We start from the raw sequence: 19,135 nt of genomic DNA on the forward strand, positions 1-19,135 counted from the left end.
TGAACTGACTACTATCCACAGCAACAGACGGTCCTCAATCGACACATGCGGAACAAGTGCAATCCGAGCCTCGCTCAAATGCCTAACCAAGTCCAACTCCAAAGTACCATTCCACCGGTCTCCAATTATCATTCATATATATTTCATGTGACAGTAATATAATAACAACAATAATATCTTTTCTATCTCTCGTGAGTGATAGGTAATCACTTGACTTCTACCAGATCCTATAGCATAGCAATTTACACGATCCTCACATACTAGTAGGACTCATAGGATAAGTGTATATATATATGTACAAGTGGGTTTCATTCAACTGCTCAAAACTTAATGCACAAGTATAAAATAAAGTGCAGAATATTAGAGGTTATGCACCAGGGCTTGCCTAGGCAAGATATAACTAAGGATTAGCATTCCATCGGGCGACATGATCATTAAGGCACCATCTTTTCTGCTACTTCAGTCGACTCCATGATCCATCGTTGTTCCTATTATGATATACGTGGATGCAACGTATAAACGCAATTAATCAACGGTAACCGCAACTCTTAAAAATACGATTACACTCTACAAGCTAACGAGCTAGCTTTAATGACTAACGTACTAGTATACGTATCCACGTCGTCAAGTAAGGCTTCGCCTCCAGAAAAATATTCTAGTTTTAAAATCCCTAGGTATTTTGGTATTTTATTGATTAAACATATATTTTCGAACTCAGGCTCATTTAGCTACCTTAGCAAACTAATTATTATGGAGCTATAAAAATTATAGTGAGCACCTAATAATGTGAGGAATTTACTGGGAAAGTTTCAGAGCCAATACTATTACCAATTTATCACAAAAATTCCTACAAGTTTATATCTTACAGTATTAAGCATCTCAAATTAATTAGATAACTCTCAAAAATATTATAAAACTATGTGAACAAAATATACTAGCAGATAGATCATGATTTTAGAAACTTAACAAAATTAATTTCATAATTTTTAGCCAACTACACAAATTTATTTTGGATTTACAATTTTGCCTTAGAAACTAATTTAGAAAATGCTTAGAAAAAGATAAAAGGGTCGGCGGTAATCAATTCGGCCTGGCAACCCAGTGGCCCAGCGCCGGCGTGATTGCCGCGCGTGTCGCGATGGCCCAACACGGCCCAAGGTCAGGAGGCCCGTGTGCAACAACGGCTTTGCAGAAAAGCCCACATGCTTTTAGATAATAACATGACTACTATGTGTACTATTCCTACCATAAGTAATCTTGCAACTAAACCCTCGAATGTTTTCACCTTTACCACGGGGAGGGTCTAGGGATCCCTACGCGACTGTTCCAGTGAGCCTACGCCCTCACAGAAAGGTAGAGATGGTGGAGAAGCATCAGCAGCTCACCGTGGTGTACGCCCTACTGACGGTTGAAGCAGGGGAGCGCTACGATGGTCTGACCACGTGCGAGCCACCGGGACGGTGGTGCGCTGAGATGGACACCCATGCGTCACCATGTCACTGACGAGTTCCCTAGCCAAAATAGCATGAGCACCGGATGGAGGGAGTCAAGGTGAGTTTAGGGTTACGAGCAATTGAACTACTATTAACCCTACGGGCCTTACCCCCAAACCTATGGCTTGACGGCGCGCATGATCGACGGCGAGCAAAATCCAAAATTGGTCATGGCCAGGCCACCACTGGACTCGATGAGAGTGGGGCATCTAGCTAACTTCCTCTGCTTCTCACTGACGCAAGGAATTGAGCTGGGAAGCTTTGAGTTGGTGATTATGAAGGGAAGAGGGCGGCGCATCGCCCCTGCTACATCCCACGACACGGCCCCATCAGAGGTGACCCAACCATGACCCTACAGGGTACGACAATGTGAGGACATGGCCGCACGAGCGAGGGCAGGTGGCGTGTCAGGTAGTGCTAGACGGAGCCAAGAGGTGTGTCAGCGCGCGGAGCACTTGAATGCGGTAGCTGGGCCTAAGCGGCTCACCGGCGTTGGCTAGCGGGACAGGGCGAAGCAGGGAGGCGTCACCATCACCATGAAGTTGTGGTTGACTAACCTAGACACGGCGAGTGGCCACACAGACTCGCGATAGGTGAATCACAGGGCAGGGCGATTGCCACATAGCTATGGCGACAACGGCCCTGGCCTCGGCCCGACCCCGTAGATGGATCAACGGTCAAAATGGCACGCGCGCACACAGCGACAGCGGGGGCACGCGACAATAGCATTGCGAAGACGCCTCGCCACACGACCGCACAACAGCTACACCGGCGTAGCGCAGTGGCAGCCCTCCGGCACGGCGCAGCGGTGCACGCAGCAGCGAGGTGGGGCAGCAGCGCGACGACCATCAGCTGCACGGCGATGACAGCGGCCCGCTGGGCCGGCCATGGCCAACCCATGGCAATACAGGCCGACCGGGCATCGGCACCGCGACACGTGGAACGCGGCCAGCCACGCGAGCGGCCATGCGAGGTGACCATGTGCACGAATTTTAAAGCAAAGTAGAGGATGCCGATCGTCTCAACCGAAGTTCAACCAATCCTACTAAAACCTAAAGTCGACCCTACCAGCTAGCTAGCGGAGCAATCTTCATGACCCGAGAGCAACTAGAGAGGAAGATACAAGGATGCCAACTTAGGTTCGTCGCTGGAGTGCCGGTTCACGAACAGAGCGCCAACAACATGGTTTACAGCGCGTCCCAACGAAGTTTGGGCAATTTTTACGAGAGCAACGTGACATCCAACACAACTTCGACCTATGCCATACTCAAGCACTCACTTTGATGCAATCAACAATACCAAAACATACAGCTTGTGTTTAAACATTTTTGTTAGAAATTAAATGTCAAAATAGCATTGTCTTACTACTTTTCCATACTTAGAAAAGTTAAGGATTTCGGTTGGAGCTAAGTAACCATTAACTCTTTTGTCGCAATTTTTAATTGGTCTAAACCTTGTTAACTTCGACCAACAAATACTTCATGCAATAGTCCATACCTTATACTAACCTATAGGAGCAAAATATTTAAGCACCATTTAACTATTTCACTCAATATAATTCACCAAAAATGATATTTTAACAATAGTTCAAGTGTTTGCCGACTTAACGAAAAGAGCTTATCATAACGTCAAATTTGATTTTTGAGCTCCCAAGAGCACTAGTTAACACTATTTATTTTGATTTTTCTCAACCACAAAAGTGAGTCACATAGGATTCACTTATCATTTCACGTGCGTTATAAATTTTTAAAACCCGAAAACTTGTTGGGCTAATTCCTCTCGGACCTAAATTTCGGTGCTAAGCGAGCTCGTAACTCCAGGTGTTACACTATCTGGCCGGCCCCATGGACGGCGCGTATCAGGTGTGGAAGTTTCACCCTCATGTTTTCAGGTCCCATTCTTGTGATGATGGTTATTCTCCCAACCCTGTTTTCGGGATTCAATATATCAATCAACCGCACAAGTTCTGCTGGGTCCATCTTGTCACTAACCTGTATTACAATGGATGAGGAGAAATTTCTCAGAGAATGCCTAAACCTTGAGCTTTTCAATTTTCAAATGCAGAGGTCAAACAAGAGTTGCTAGATGTTGAGTATAATATTTACCTTGATACCAAGAGGGTTGGCAATGCCTCGAAGGAACTCCACATGAGCACCATCAAGCTGGCGAGTGCGCTCACCGACCCATAGGAAGTGGGCAGAGCAGTCATAATAGAGGCCACTGGTGGAGTCTTCGCGTGTGAGTGCTTGCTCATAAGGCAGAAGAAGGCACTCATGTGACGTCCAGAATTCTGTTGTTGTCATTATAGGGTGATCTAAAGTGAGTCCAGCAGCTGACATGAACCCCAAAGCTTCGTCAACTCGGTGAGCCAATTCCATGTATCTATTCACCACTTCCCTCATGTAAACCATGAATTGGCACAATTGAATAGCTCTTGAGTGTTATTAAGTGTGTTGCAGTCACTTCGTGCGAATCAGGATTCCTCTAGATTCAGAATAAAAAAGAACATTTCCATTTTTTGGGTAAACAAATAGCTAATCACTAAGACCATCAAGTGAACTTAAAATGCACACATCTTAGCATGAATTTCAATATTATTAAAGAAATAAGTGCATCAATCAATCGGCATGGCATGAAGGTTAATCATCATTGATTCAAGATAACCCACCTATCCCCTTGTTCACTATGCTCTGTGAAATCAAGGTTCCATTGCGTTACCCTCTGCATTGCAGCATAACCTCCAGTTGCGAACGCCCGCAGCAGATTCATCGTTGCTGCAGACTGTGAGTAGGCACTTATCATGCAGTGTGGATCTGGCAATCTTGACTTCTCATCGAATGCATCCCCATTGATATTGTCCCCTCTATAGCTTGGCAACTTCACTCCATCCCGCTCCTCAAAACCATCTGATCTTGGCTTTGCAAACTGACCTGCCATTCTTCCCACCTAAACATCCATATGCATATTATTACAGTATATACAAAGTTATCTTGACGTGTGTTTAGTTCGGTGAATTTAGGAATTAGAGCTACTGTAACACTTTTATTTTTATTTGGCAATTAGTATTCAATTATGGACTAATTAGGCTTAAAACGTTTGTCTCGTAATTTTCAACCAAACTGTGCAATTAGTTTTTTTTCGTCTACATTTAATGCTCCATGTACGTATCGCAAGATTTGATGTAATAGGTACTGTAACACCTTTTGAGAATTTAGGGTTGAAACTAAACACGCGCTTGACCATCTGAGCGTGCGCGGTATGCCTACGACACGCGGCACGCGGCACAAATGCCAGTCATCACGGATAACGAAAGCTTTTTTGCGTACTTGGTGTCGTGGCATGTGGTCCAATCAAGAGAAGATTGTGTATCTGAATCCTCATCTAGTCATCTGCTCCAACTGGAGCAGTAGTAGAGTAGTGGTAGTAGGAAATGATATAAAGTACGTTGATGATCTATAGTCACAATATACACATTTTGAAGGGGTAATTTTGATCATATACTTGTTGCTTGAGATTTTGGTAACAACATCCAAGACATGGCTATGGGTCATAATCACCATCCCCGTATGTGGAAAAAATATAGGATCTTGTGACCAGTAAGTGCAATGTGCACCTCGTAGCTACGAAGCTCTACATGAATCGAGGCACTAAGAAAAAATGTTATATACTTGTTTTGTTCTAAAATATTGTGTGCACAGAACCATGTAGTAACATCTATTGCGTTGGTAGACTCTTTTGCATTATTCTAGCTTTTTATCATAGTTCCTGTTATTTTAGCACCATGAATCACCTTTTTTGTTGTTGTTTGCATAGTTGATGCAACTGTGAAATGGAATTGAGAACTTACGATCATACGATGCGGATTGATTGTGGAATGTTTGTAACCATGACCTTATTTCAATTGTTATAATGAGATGTAAACAAGTTACGAAAACATACCTATGTTGAATCTTTCTACCATAAATACCTTTTTGTCAAGTAGCATACAAAAGTGAAACCCTTTAAGAAATTTTACATACAACCTTAATTATCTTCTTTTCTCCAACGATAGCAATGAAGAAAAATGCCATGAAGCCCATGGGTATTTGTGCGAGTGCCTTTTCAACCTTGGTACAACCTTGATTAACTATCCTCTTAAACTATCTCACAAGGGGCACCATGTCCCTCTCTTTTTCTTTTATGCAGTGGATGTTTTATTCACATACATCTTTCTCACTACTATCAGCCAACTTAGACAATTTACTTTAAATTTTACCTCACTCACCTATCCACACCACGAGTCGGCCAATTTCAACCATGGACAATAAAGTGTTTCTATTGTTTGCTTCCACACAATGACACAATCATCAAAGTTAGATATATGGAACCAAAACTTCCAAGTGTAACTCGTTAAAATCCATTTAGGAATTCGGTAGACAACTATAAAATTTGATCTACAATTCAGTATAAAAATATTAGCAACATAATTAAGTCTTGAAATCAGCAACTAAGTTCAATCTTGCATAACCACAGTACAATTCTACACATAAAGTGAACAATGCATCAACAATCAGTCTATTATCACTCCAACTAAAACACAATCACCCATCAATTTAACTAAGTCACAACTAAATCTATCTACACATAGATGTCTAATCATCTACTGTCACCTATGGGCTAGGGTTTGCATATCCTGAAGAGTTGTCGAGTTGGACGCATGGGATACGATCTGTGTCGGGATTTTGTAGTGAATATTCCACTCTCGTCACTAGTTTGCCACTAAGCCTCAATATGAAAAGGAAAATAAAAGGCGGGTAAAGGGTCCTCTATCCTTGCCTCTTCGATTTTGGTAGGTAGCGGATGACAAGTGTCGGTGTTCCGAGTTACCACCGATGAGTAAATTTGTATTATTACACGTCTGGCTCGGATGGTGTGCTTAGAGGACATAAGGTTTATATTGGTTCGGACAGAAAGTCCCTACGTCCAGTTCATCGCTGCTGCTCATGTTACTAGCACTAAAAGTTTGTAGTAGGGGTTACAAACGGGTGAGAGAGGGATATGTCCCAAGTCTCTAGTGAAAGGAGTGAATGGGTGCTGAGAGCTCGGTCGCTACTTAGCCATGTGCTTGTGTGTATCTGGATCGGATCTCAATGGGTCGATCGGGTCTATCCCGCTTGAATCGCCTCCCCTTCATGGGACGCCCTACTTTTTCTTTTATAGGCCAAGGGAAAGTATGGGTTACAGCGGAGGAAAAGGGGAAGAAAGAGAGAGAGGAAGGCTTCCAGGATCACCGGGTCCTTCTTCTCCTTCACGCGGGTCCCGCCGACCCTATAGATGTCAACAGGGATGGTGAAGGGTCGAGATGGAGGACTAGAGGGAGGATGAATAGTCTTTTCTAAAATTAATCGCGTTGGCTAACCGAAACAAGTGCGGAATTATAACTATCGGTCTAGCCAAGACTACACCCCTCTATCTATGTTCTCTAGCACCTTCCAAAGATACTAATCAAGCAACAAAGGTGCTGGGCTAGCTAGAGCTCACCTAACCAATGCTAGGAGCAAAGTCACACTAACCTCTGCCTCTAGTACTTTAAGCAACAAGGGAGCTCCTACACATGCTAGTAAGCAAAAGCACAAAGTCAACCAAGCTCACTAGCAATGCTCAATAACAAGGCAACCAATGCCAAATTAGAGAGCGCAAATACTTAGCTACACAAACTAAGCAATGTGACTAATAAGGTTACACAAACCAAATTAGCCACGCACGGGAGCTACTTCTATGCTACACAAGCAAGAAGGTAACTAGTAAGCTATACAAGCTAACTAATTTCAAGAGCAACAACACAAGCTTAATGTATATGAAAATAATCGCAAGCTTGTATAACAGGGATGCAAACCAATGGGAAGAACAAGGTTGACATGATGATTTTTCTCTCGAGGTTCACGTGTTTGCCAACACGCTAGTCCCTGTTGTGTCGATCGCTCACTTAGTGGTTCAGCGGCTAATTGGCATCACCCGCCAAGCCCGCACGTCGGGCGCCGCAAGAACCTACCCTGAAGGTGAGGGTAGCTCAATGACACGCTTTACTAAAGTTGCTCTTCGCAACTCCCATGGGGCGAGCACAATGCCCCTCACAAGCTCTTCTCTGGAGCTCCGCACAAACTTCTTGTGGGCTTCGACGGAGACCACCACCAAGCCATCTAGGAGGTGGCAACCTCCAAGAGTAACAAGCACCACCGGCTTGCAACTCGATCACCTAGAGCCACTCGATGCAACCTCATGATGCAATCGTACTAGAATCGCTCACTCACACAATCGGATGATCACTATCAAGTGTGTGTGAGATGGAGGGCTCCCAAGCACTCTTAAGCATGGACACAAAGTCCCCCAAGGTGCTCAGCTTCCGGCCCAAGGCCGACCATGGCTTCTATTTATAACCCCACGAACAAATAGAGTCGTTACTCCTTCACTAGGCGTTTTTCGGGCCGATCGGACGCAGCACCGGACGTAGCATTGGACGCAGCACCGGACGCACCGATCGTGCATACTGGACGTGTCCGATCGCTATACCGGACGTGTCTGGTAGCTGCCTGACCACCATGTGTCCGACCGTTGCCTCCAATGGCTCTCTAACACATCAACTGGACGCTCAGCACGAAACGACCGGATGCTCACCTGCTACGTCCGGTTGAGTCCAGTAAACCACCACGGCCGACCGGACACGGCTATTAAGAATCGACCGGACACTGAGCCTTAGCGTCTGGTCGAGTCCAGTAAGCATCCTCTGTCGACCAGACACGTCCGGTCACACCGGACCAGACGCTGCCAGCGTTCGATCGACTGCTTAGCCAAACTCCACCTTTTCTGCTTCACACCGGACGCGTCCGGTGTGGCAACCGGACACGTCCGGTCGCTGAGTACGCCGCCAAATACCAGACGTGTCCGGTCACCATACCGAACGCGTCCGGTCACTCTGTAACCAACACGACTCACTTGTTTTCATCACTAACTTCTTCTCCTTCGTAAATGTACCAACACCACCAAGTGTACACCACCATGTGTATGTGTGTTAGCATTTTCACAATCATTTTTCAAAGGATTAGCCACTCAACTTGCCACGCCACTCAAACCTAGCGACGATGCAAAGTTAGATCACTCGAGTGGCACTAGATGACCGATATGCAAACAAGTTTGCCCCTCTTGACAGTATGGCCATCTATCCTAAACCTGGTCATAAACTTCTCTACACACCTATGATAGGTGAAATGAAATGCCCTAGGTTATACCTTTGCCTTGCGCATTCCATTCCATCTCCTCCAATGTTGATGCAACACATGCACCAACATGATCAACAATGATATGATCCACTTCATATCATCACGTGATCATATTGGTTCATCAATCTTGACTTTACTTGCTCTTCACTGTTGCCATCATCCATCGGCGCCAAGTCTTGCTCAAGCTTCACCGCCACGCGGTCCATCACTCCAAAGCCTTTGACTTGCCCTTCACGCTTACAACCGGTCCATCAAGCCAAGTCTTGTCTTGATCTTCTCCACCTTGATCACATGACTCAATGTCATGTCTCATGTGCATTTAAGCTCCTTCATCATCACATGTGTGAGCTTTGCAACATCTCCAAGCCATTTTCTCCTTCATGGCATATGTTGCTCACACACATGTACCTATAGACTAATCACCTGTGTATCTCATATAAACACAATTAGTCCACCTAAGTTGTCACTCCATTACCAAAACCAAACAAGGACCTTTCAGATGGCTCCATATTGTGGCCCTGTCCGTCACTGGCGCCATGCGTAGGCGTCATCTACCGATTATGGTGCTCCATTCTGTCCTAGCAGACGTTGTGGTGAGCTGATGCACCTGTCAGCATTCGTACAAGGGTTAGGCAGAACAGCACCAGCATGCCCGACATTGTTCTTGATGTGAATCCTCAGGTATGGCCCATCATGGCCATGGGTTATGTCGGGGCATGCTAGTCTCTTCCTTGGTGTTAGAGTTTTGACCTAGGCCCATACGCTTGGACCTGGAGTGGTTGGTGGTGGTATGGGTCTTTGTCGGGTGAGACGAAGCCCACACCCAAGGGGTCTGGCGAGGTAGGAGCCCATGGTCTTGGGGTCAGATGAGGCAAAGCACAAACCCAAGGGTCAGGCTAGGTAGAGAACGCAGCCTCAGAGTCAGGCGAGGCGGAGATCATGGCCTCAGGGTCGGGTGAGGCAGAGCCCGCCCCTAGAGGTCAGCGCGAGGCGAAAATTGCAGGCTCAGGGTCAGGCGAGGCAGAGCCCGGCCCTAGAGGTCGGGTGAGACAGAGATCGTGGCCTCAGGGTAGGGTGAGGCAAAGCCCATCCCAAGAGGTCGAGCGAGGAGGAGATCATGGCCTCAGGGTTGGGTGAGGCGGAGCCCGGCCCTAGAGGTCGGGTGAGATGGAGATCACGACCTCAGGGTCGGGCGAGGCGGAGATTGTGGCCTCGGGGTTAGGCGAGGTGGAGCTCACCCTTGGATGTCAGGAGAGGCAGAGCACATGCACCTAGGGGTTAGTTGGAGCTATAGGTGTGCTCTTGACTGCTCGGTTGAATCAATGTTGATGACCATTAACTCCTCCTCTTCGGGTACCCTAGTATTGGTCCCTGACAGTAGCCTCCAAGCCTGTGGAGGAGTAGACTACTCCTTTAGAGGCTTTTCTAAATGAGGGACTCTAAGGGCCTTGGCCTTTTCTTATCGCCCACGGCGTGTCCTAGGGACGGTGATTCCCTTTCATCATGATCGGGCCTCTCAGGGGTATAGCCATGAGATTTGGTGGGTCAGAAAAGGTCTTTCCTGATTTTGACCCCTACGTGGGTCTATCATTCTGTGACCATGTGTTTAGTCTCCTTACGAGTCCAACTTTCCTTGATCCCCCACACGTAGCAGGGGTTCGGTCGAGGGTTGGCTCGTCTTCATTATCGTCTTCCCTCAAGCATTTTTTTTGATAAAAACGGAGGGGCTAAGCCGTGCCATGATTTTCCTCTATGGATGAGCCATGGTGCTCGGTGAGTTGTTAACAGGCTAGTTCAAGTGGGCCCCCCAACATTGAAAGGTCCTTGTGTGGTTTTGGTAATTGAGTGACAACCTAGGTGGACTAATTGTGTTTATGTGAGATACACAGGTGATTAGTCCATAGGTACATGTGTGTAAGCAACATATGCCATGAAGGTGGAAATGGCTCGGAGATGTTGCAAAGCTCACACATGTGATGATGAAGGAGCTCATTGCACATGAGACATGACATTGAGCCATGTGATCAAGGTGGAAAAGAATAAGACATGACTTGGCTTTATGGACCAGTTGTAAGTGTGAAGGACAAGTAGGAGGCTTTGGAGCGATGGATCGCGTGGCGGTGAAGCTTGAGCAAGAATTGGCATCGATGGATGAAGGCAACGGTGAAAAGCAAGTGAAGTCAAGATCGATGAACCAATAAGATCATGTGATGATATAAAGTGGATCATATCATTGTTGGTCGTGTTGGTGCATGTGTTGCATCGACATTAGAGAAGATGGAATGGAATACGAAAGGTAAAGGTATAACCTAGGGCATTTCATTTCACCGGTCATAGGTGTGTAGAGAAATTGATGACCAGGTTTAGGATAAATGGCTATACTATCAAGAGGGACAAACTTGTTTGCATATCGGTCATCTAGTGCCACTCGAGTGATCTAACTTTGCATCATCGCTAGGATCGAGTGGCATGGCAAGTTGAGTGGATAATCCTTTGAAAAATGATTATGAAAATGCTAACACACATACACATGGTGGTGTTGGCACATTTACAAAGGAGAAGAAGTTAGAGTTGAAACAGATCAACTCGGTGAAGAAATAGAGACGAAAGGAGGTCACTGTGAGTGACCGGACGTTGGCCTCGGTAGGACCGGCGTGTCCGGTCAGTGGTAGCAGTGAACATGCGGTCTTGGTCGTGTGACCAGATGCTCAGGGTCTGCATCCGGTCAATGCTGACGTACGCTGATGTGGTGGCGTGAGGAACAACAGTGATGTGTGGCATTCGGAGAATGACCGGACGCTGATGCTATGTCCGATCGTGACCGATCAGACACGTTTGGTCACAAAATAGAGGCTCGAAGAGCTCTCTAGAAATGACTGGACTCTGGTGTAGGGTCGAGATGGCGACTAGAGGGGGTGTGAATAGTCATTTCTAAAACTTAATTGTGTCAGCTAACCAAAACAAGTGTGGAATTAAAACTATTGTTCTAGCCAAGACTACACCCCTCTATCTATGTTCTTTAGCATCTTGTAAAGATCCTAATTAAGCAACAAAGGTGTCGGGCTAATTAGAGCTCACCTAACCAATTCTAGGAGTAAGGTCACACAAACCTATGCCACTAGTATTTTAAGCAATGAGAGAGCTCCAACACATGCTAGTAAGCAAAAAACCAATGCCAAATGAGAGAGCGCAAATACTTAGCTACACAAACTAAGCAAAGTGACTAATAAGGTTACACAAACCAAATTAGCCACGCAAGGGAGCTACTTCTATGCTACACAAGCAAGAAGGTAACTAGTGAGCTACACAAGCTAACTAATTACAAGAGAAACTACACAAGCACAATGTATATAAAAGTAATCACAAGCTTGTGTAAGGGGATTGCAAACCAACGGAAAGAACAAGGTTGACACGACGATTTCTCCCAAGGTTCACATGCTCAACCGAACTCCGCCTTTTCTGCTTCACACCGAACACGTCTGGTGTGGCGACCAGACACGTCCGGTCGCTGAGTACGCCGCCAAATACCGGACGTGTCCGGTCACCATACCGGACGCGTTCGGTCACTTTGTAACCGACGCGACTCACTCGTTTTCATCACCAACTTCTTCTCCTTTGTAAATGTGCCAACACCACCAAGTGTACACCACCATGTGTATGTATGTTAGCATTTTCACAATCATTTTTCAAAGGATTAGCCACTCAACTTGCCACGCCACTCGAACCTAGCGATGATGCAAAGTTAGATCACTCGAGTGGCACTAGATGACCGATATGCAAACAAGTTTGCCCCTCTTGATAGTACGGCCATCTATCCTAAACCTGGTCATAAACTTCTCTACACACCTTTGACCAGTGAAATGAAATGCCCTAGGTAATACCTTTGCCTTGCGCATTCCATTCCATCTCCTCCAATGTTGATGCAACACATGCACCAACATGATCAACAATGATATGATCCACTTCATATCATCACATGATTATATTGGTTCATCGATCTTGACTTTACTTGCTCTTCACCGTTGCCATCGTCCATTGGCACCAAGTCTTGCTCAAGCTTCATCGCCATGCGGTCCATCACTCCAAAGCCTTTGACTTGCCCTTCACGCTTGCAACCGGTCCATCAAGCCAAGTCTTATCTTGATCTTCTCCACCTTGATCACATGACTCAATGTCATGTCTCATGTGCATTTAAGCTCCTTCATCATCACATGTGTGAGCTTTGCAACATCTCCAAGCCATTTTCTCCTTCATGGCATATGTTGCTCACACACATGTACCTGTGGACTAATCACCTATGTATCTCACATAAACACAATTAGTCCACCTAAGTTGTCACTCCATTACCAAAACCAAACAAGGACCTTTCAGATGGCTCCACATCGTGGCCCTGTCCATCACTGGTGCCATGCGTAGGTGTCATCTACCGATCATGGTGCTCCATTCTATCCTAGCAGACGTCGTGGTGAGCTGATGCGCCTGTCAGCATTCGTACAAGGGTTAGGCAGAACAGCACCAGCATGCCCGACATTGTTCTTGATGTGAATCCTCAGGTATGGCTCGTCATGGCCATGGGTTATGTCGGGGCGTGCTAGTCTCTTCTTTGGTGTTAGAGTTTTGACCTAGGCCCATACGCTTGGACCTGGAGTGGTTGGTGGCGGTATGGGTCTTTGTCGGGTGAGACGAAGCCCACACCCAAGGGGTCTGGCGAGGTAGGAGCCCATGGTCTTGGGGTCGGATGAGGCAAAGCACAAACCCAAGGGTCAGGCTAGGTAGAGAACACAGCCTCAGAGTCAGGCGAGGCGGAGATCATGGCCTCAGGGTCGGGTGAGGCAGAGCCCGCCCCTAGAGGTCAGCGCGAGGCAAAAATTGCGGGCTTAGGGTCAGGCGAGGCAGAGCCCGGCCCTAGAGGTCGGGTGAGACGGAGATCATGGCCTTAGGGTTGGGTGAGGTGAAGCCCGTCCCAAGAGGTCGAGCGAGGAGGAGATCATGGCCTCAGGGTTGGGTGAGGCGGAGCCCGGCCCTATAGGTCGGGTGAGATGGAGATCGCGACCTTAGGGTCGGGCGAGGCGGAGATCGTGGCCTCGGGGTCAGGCGAGGTGGAGCTCGCCCTTGGATGTCAGGAGAGGCAGAGCACATGCACCTAGGGGTTAGTTGGAGCTATAGGTGTGCTCTTGACTGCTCGGTTGAATCAATGTTGATGACCATTAACTCCTCCTCTTTGGGTACCCTAGTATTGGTCCCTGACAGTAGCCTCCAAGCCTATGGAGGAGTAGAATACTCCTTTAGAGACTTTTCTAAATGAGGGACTCTAAGGGCCTTGGCCTTTTCTTATCGCCCACGGCGTGTCCTAGGGACGGTGATTCCCTTTCATCATGATCAGGCCTCTCAGGGGTATAGCCATGAGATTTGGTGGGTCAGAAAAGGTCTTTCCTGATTTTGACCCCTACGTGGGTCTATCATTATGTGACCATGTGTTTAGTCTCCTTACGAGTCCAACTTTCCTTGATCCCCCACACGTAGCAGGGGTTCGGTCGAGGGTCGGCTCGTCTTCATTATCGTCTTCCCTCAAGCATTTTTTTTGATAAAAACGGAGGGGCTAAGCCGTGCCATGATTTTCCTCTATGGATGAGCCATGGTGCTCGGTGAGTTGTTAACAGGCTAGTTCAAGTGGGCCCCCCGACATTGAAAGGTCCTTTGTGTGGTTTTGGTAATTGAGTGACAACCTAGGTGGACTAATTGTGTTTATGTGAGATACACAGGTGATTAGTCCATAGTTACATGTGTGTAAGCAACATATGCCATGAAGGTGGAAATGGCTCGGAGATGTTGCAAAGCTCACACATGTGATGATGAAGGAGCTCATTGCACATGAGACATGACATTGAGCCATGTGATCAAGGTGGAGAAGAACAAGACATGACTTGGCTTTATGGACCAGTTGTAAGTGTGAAGGACAAGTAGGAGGCTTTGGAGCGATGGATCGCGTGGCGGTGAAGCTTGAGCAAGAATTGGCATCGATGGATGAAGGCAACGGTGAAAAGCAAGTGAAGTCAAGATCGATGAACCAATAAGATCATGTGATGATATAAAGTGGATCATATCATTGTTGGTCGTGTTGGTGCATGTGTTGCATCAACATTAGAGAAGATAGAATGGAATACGAAAGGTAAAGGTATAACCTAGGGCATTTCATTTCACCGGTCATAGGTGTGTAGAGAAATTGATGACCAAGTTTAGGATAAATGTCTATACTATCAAGAGGGACAAACTTGTTTACATATCGGTCATCTAGTGCCACTCGAGTGATCTAACTTTGCATCGTCGCTAGGATCGAGTGGCATGGCAAGTTGAGTGGATAATCCTTTGAAAAATGATTATGAAAATGCTAACACACATACACATGGTGGTGTTGGCACATTTACAAAGGAGAAGAAGTTAGAGTTGAAATAGATCAACTCGGTGAAGAAATAGAGACGAAAGGAGGTCACTGTGAGTGACCAGACGTTGGCCTCGGTAGGACCGGCGTGTCCGGTCAGTGGTAGCAGTGAACATGCGGTCTTGGTCGTGTGACCAGATGCTCAGGGTCTGCATCCGGTCAATGCTGACGTACGCTGATGTGGTGGCATGAGGAACAACAGTGATGTGTGGCATTCGGAGAATGACCAGACGCTGATGCTACGTCCGATCGTGACCGATCAGACACGTTTGGTCACAAAATAGAGGCTCGAAGAGCTCTCTAGAAATGACTGGACTCTGGTGTAGGGTCGAGATGGCGACTAGAGGGGGTGTGAATAGTCATTTCTAAAACTTAATTGTGTCAGCTAACCGAAACAAGTGTGGAATTAAAACTATTGTTCTAGCCAAGATTACACCCCTCTATCTATGTTCTTTAGCATCTTGTAAAGATCCTAATTAAGCAACAAAGGTGTCGGGCTAATTAGAGCTCACCTAACCAATTCTAGGAGCAAGGTCACACAAACCTATGCCACTAGTATTTTAAGCAATGAGAGAGCTCCAACACATGCTAGTAAGCAAAAAACCAATGCCAAATGAGAGAGCGCAAATACTTAGCTACACAAACTAAGCAAAGTGACTAATAAGGTTACACAAACCAAATTAGCCACGCAAGGGAGCTACTTCTATGCTACACAAGCAAGAAGGTAACTAGTGAGCTACACAAGCTAACTAATTATAAGAGAAACTACACAAGCACAATGTATATAAAAGTAATCACAAGCTTGTGTAAGGGGATTGCAAACCAACGGAAAGAACAAGGTTGACATGATGATTTCTCCCGAGGTTCACATGCTCAGCCGAACTCCGCCTTTTCTGCTTCACACCGAACACGTCTGGTGTGGCGACCAGACACGTCCGGTCGCTGAGTACGTCGCCAAATACTAGACGTGTCCGGTCACCATACCGGACGCGTTCGGTCACTTTGTAACCGACGCGACTCACTCGTTTTCATCACCAACTTCTTCTCCTTTGTAAATGTGCCAACACCACCAAGTGTACACCACCATGTGTATGTATGTTAGCATTTTTACAATCATTTTTCAAAGGATTAGCCACTCAACTTGCCACGCCACTCGAACCTAGCGATGATGCAAAGTTAGATCACTCGAGTGGCACTAGATGACCGATATGCAAACAAGTTTGCCCCTCTTGATAGTACGGCCATCTATCCTAAACCTGGTCATAAACTTCTCTATGCACCTTTGACCGGTGAAATGAAATGCCCTAGGTTATACCTTTGCCTTGCGCATTCCATTCCATCTCCTCCAATGTTGATGCAACACATGCACCAACATGATCAACAATGATATGATCCACTTCATATCATCACATGATTATATTGGTTCATCGATCTTGACTTTACTTGCTCTTCACCGTTGCCATCGTCCATCGGCACCAAGTCTTGCTCAAGCTTCATCGCCATGCGGTCCATCACTCCAAAGCCTTTGACTTGCCCTTCACGCTTGCAACCGTCCATCAAGCCAAGTCTTATCTTGATCTTCTCCACCTTGATCACATGACTCAATGTCATGTCTCATGTGCATTTAAGCTCCTTCATCATCACATGTGTGAGCTTTGCAACATCTCCAAGCTATTTTCTCCTTCATGGCATATGTTGCTCACACACATGTACCTATGGACTAATCACCTGTGTATCTCACATAAACACAATTAGTCCACCTAAGTTGTCACTCCATTACCAAAACCAAACAAGGACCTTTTAGTCTCTCCCTTTTTGGTAATTGATGACAACTCTATAAAAATATTGAAATTAAGCTCTTTTAGATTCATTTTTTTTGCCCAAGCAATTTTACCATGTGAAAATGATTTTGGACAAGTACCACAAACCCGATATGGTAGTATTAGCTCCCCCTACATATGTGCTAGAGTGTTTGACTTTAAGTTCGCACATATGCATAGATTTAAATTATAGGAGAGTAATTACTACCGAATGATGCTAAGGTGTATAGAATAAACCTTTGAAGCGTGTACCAATCGGAGTTGCATCTTTAAGTTCATCCTTAGCACCATGGTTAGCTAGATATCACTTGGCAATAAAAAACACTAGATACCTTGTGAGATCAACATTAAAAGCACGGTACTAGCATTACTTGAACAACATACCAAGTGTCTAGCTATCATCCTATGCATGCTAGTTATCAAATCATCATTTAAGTTCTACAACTGGCATACACCACACAAGCATGCATATTGAATTTGAAAACTTATGCAATGCAAGCAAGCACATGAATATGCACATATCAAGTGCAATCAATCAAAGTTCATGAGCTTGCTCCCCCTACTTGTGTGCTTCTTCTTTTGTCCAAGAATTTTGATCCATCTTTTTTCTCCAATATTGCTCCCTCTTTGTCTATGTCCATGTCCAACCTCTATTTCTTTTATATCTCATCTCTCCCCTTGTACAATCTTAATCTCTCCCCTATTCAATCAAGCTTTCATATGTTTGTACAATCTCTCCCCCTTTGTCATCAATTTCCATAAAAGGTATGCTTCTTATTGATGCAAAGGTATGCACTTTGGGGTAGATGGTTGAGACAAGAATTTTGCATTTTTGATGGACATTACTTGAATATTGGAATGACACCACATGTAGATACCATTTAAAAAAATGTGACTTGTACTACTTGTATCTTATCATTCTTATGCATGAGTCATCCATTTTATACACTTAAGCTCTTGTAGATGAGGGATGCATTCTTTATTTTATGATCACTTAAAGTTGAGGATCACTTGTGGAACCATCATTTTTTATGATTGATACCAATTGTAGGATACCAATTGAAAGGTGTGATATCATTTTAAATAATTTTCTATTTTGGAACCACTAGTTGGATTTATCAATTTTGATCGTTTTCTTGAACATTTGCTATCTTTATGAGTACCACTTATAGGATATCACTTGTGGGTTGATCTAGACATTACTTATGAATTTTTGATAAAATACTTGAGTCTAGATACCACTTGAAACATTCAAATTAGATATCCATTTGCATTGTTTGTCTTATGCTTGTACTCTTATCATTATCATGAGCTTCTTATGTGTTTTGAACTAAATTGATTTGCTTAAGCTTTTAAGTCCGGTTTGAACCAATGACAAGCTTTTTCACACCTCATGTAAGGGTTATCTTGCCAATGTTGTACTTGTTACTTGTTTAGCAATTCAAATTAAGTCAAGTACTTAGGTTTACTAGCTCATGAACAAATTCATATACTAACCACTAGATCAATTAACCATTTAAGCAATAGTGGTAGGCTATGAATTTAAACATTTCATTTGTTATGCATGATCCTATGAAGCATGTACTATATGCACTAACCGCATACTAGTAAGGGATGAAATGATCATGCACATTACAATGATACCTTTGCAATGTTGGAGTATAGGATAGTCATATAGATTCCAATTCATTACTCCAATAACAATGTGAAGTCCAATTTATAAGCTTGGTGAAGACCAATAGATACCAATTTGAATTTCATTCTTCACCCATATGACATGAATACCACTTATGATCAAGTGCACTTTCTTGTTGTGGTTGACTTACTTTATCTTTTGATCTTTGCTTGCATGAGAGCATCAATTTGATAATACCACTTGAAATATCATGATTAGCTCTCTTTTGGGTGTTGCTTGCTTTTCTTGATCAACCCTTTTGATTGCTTCAACTAAGCATCTCAAATATTTATCGGATCACCACTTCCATGTTAGCCTTCCAAGTACCACACTTGGTTTACCTACACATAGGCGGCAAGCCCCTACACTCGGAAGAAGTGACCTCTCTCTAAGAATCATTCTTGATACTCACTTGAAATGACTTGATTGATTGATCCAAGTGATGGACTTAG

General features: G+C 45.0%; 1 protein-coding gene across 1 annotated transcript; it reads right to left on the reverse strand.

Annotated features, from left to right (window-relative positions):
* Positions 1 to 3,316: 3,316 nt before the first annotated feature.
* Positions 3,317 to 4,433, reverse strand: LOC136469414 (phospho-2-dehydro-3-deoxyheptonate aldolase 1, chloroplastic-like). The gene is made up of 3 exons (XM_066467617.1): positions 4,162 to 4,433; positions 3,599 to 3,875; positions 3,317 to 3,484 (listed from the first exon to the last, which is right to left on the reverse strand). Exons 1-3 carry the CDS (start codon positions 4,428 to 4,430, stop codon positions 3,317 to 3,319), a joined length of 714 nt encoding a protein of 237 aa, XP_066323714.1. The 5' UTR covers positions 4,431 to 4,433.
* Between the last annotated feature and the right edge of the window lie 14,702 nt (positions 4,434 to 19,135).

This window comes from Miscanthus floridulus, chromosome 8, assembly GCF_019320115.1.
Source record: "Miscanthus floridulus cultivar M001 chromosome 8, ASM1932011v1, whole genome shotgun sequence".
In the NCBI taxonomy this organism is placed as follows: Eukaryota; Viridiplantae; Streptophyta; class Magnoliopsida; order Poales; family Poaceae; genus Miscanthus; species Miscanthus floridulus.

Bases quoted from the DNA above. Each gene is read 5' to 3' on its own strand.
- LOC136469414 (XM_066467617.1), bottom strand. From the start codon at position 4,430: ATGGCAGGTCAGTTTGCAAAGCCAAGATCAGATGGTTTTGAGGAGCGG. The intron at 3,876-4,161 runs GTGGGTTATCTT...AGTGGTGAATAG, and splicing joins CATAGTGAACAAGGGGATAG to ATACATGGAATTGGCTCACC. The intron at 3,485-3,598 runs GTAAATATTATA...ATTGTAATACAG, and splicing joins CCAACCCTCTTGGTATCAAG to GTTAGTGACAAGATGGACCC.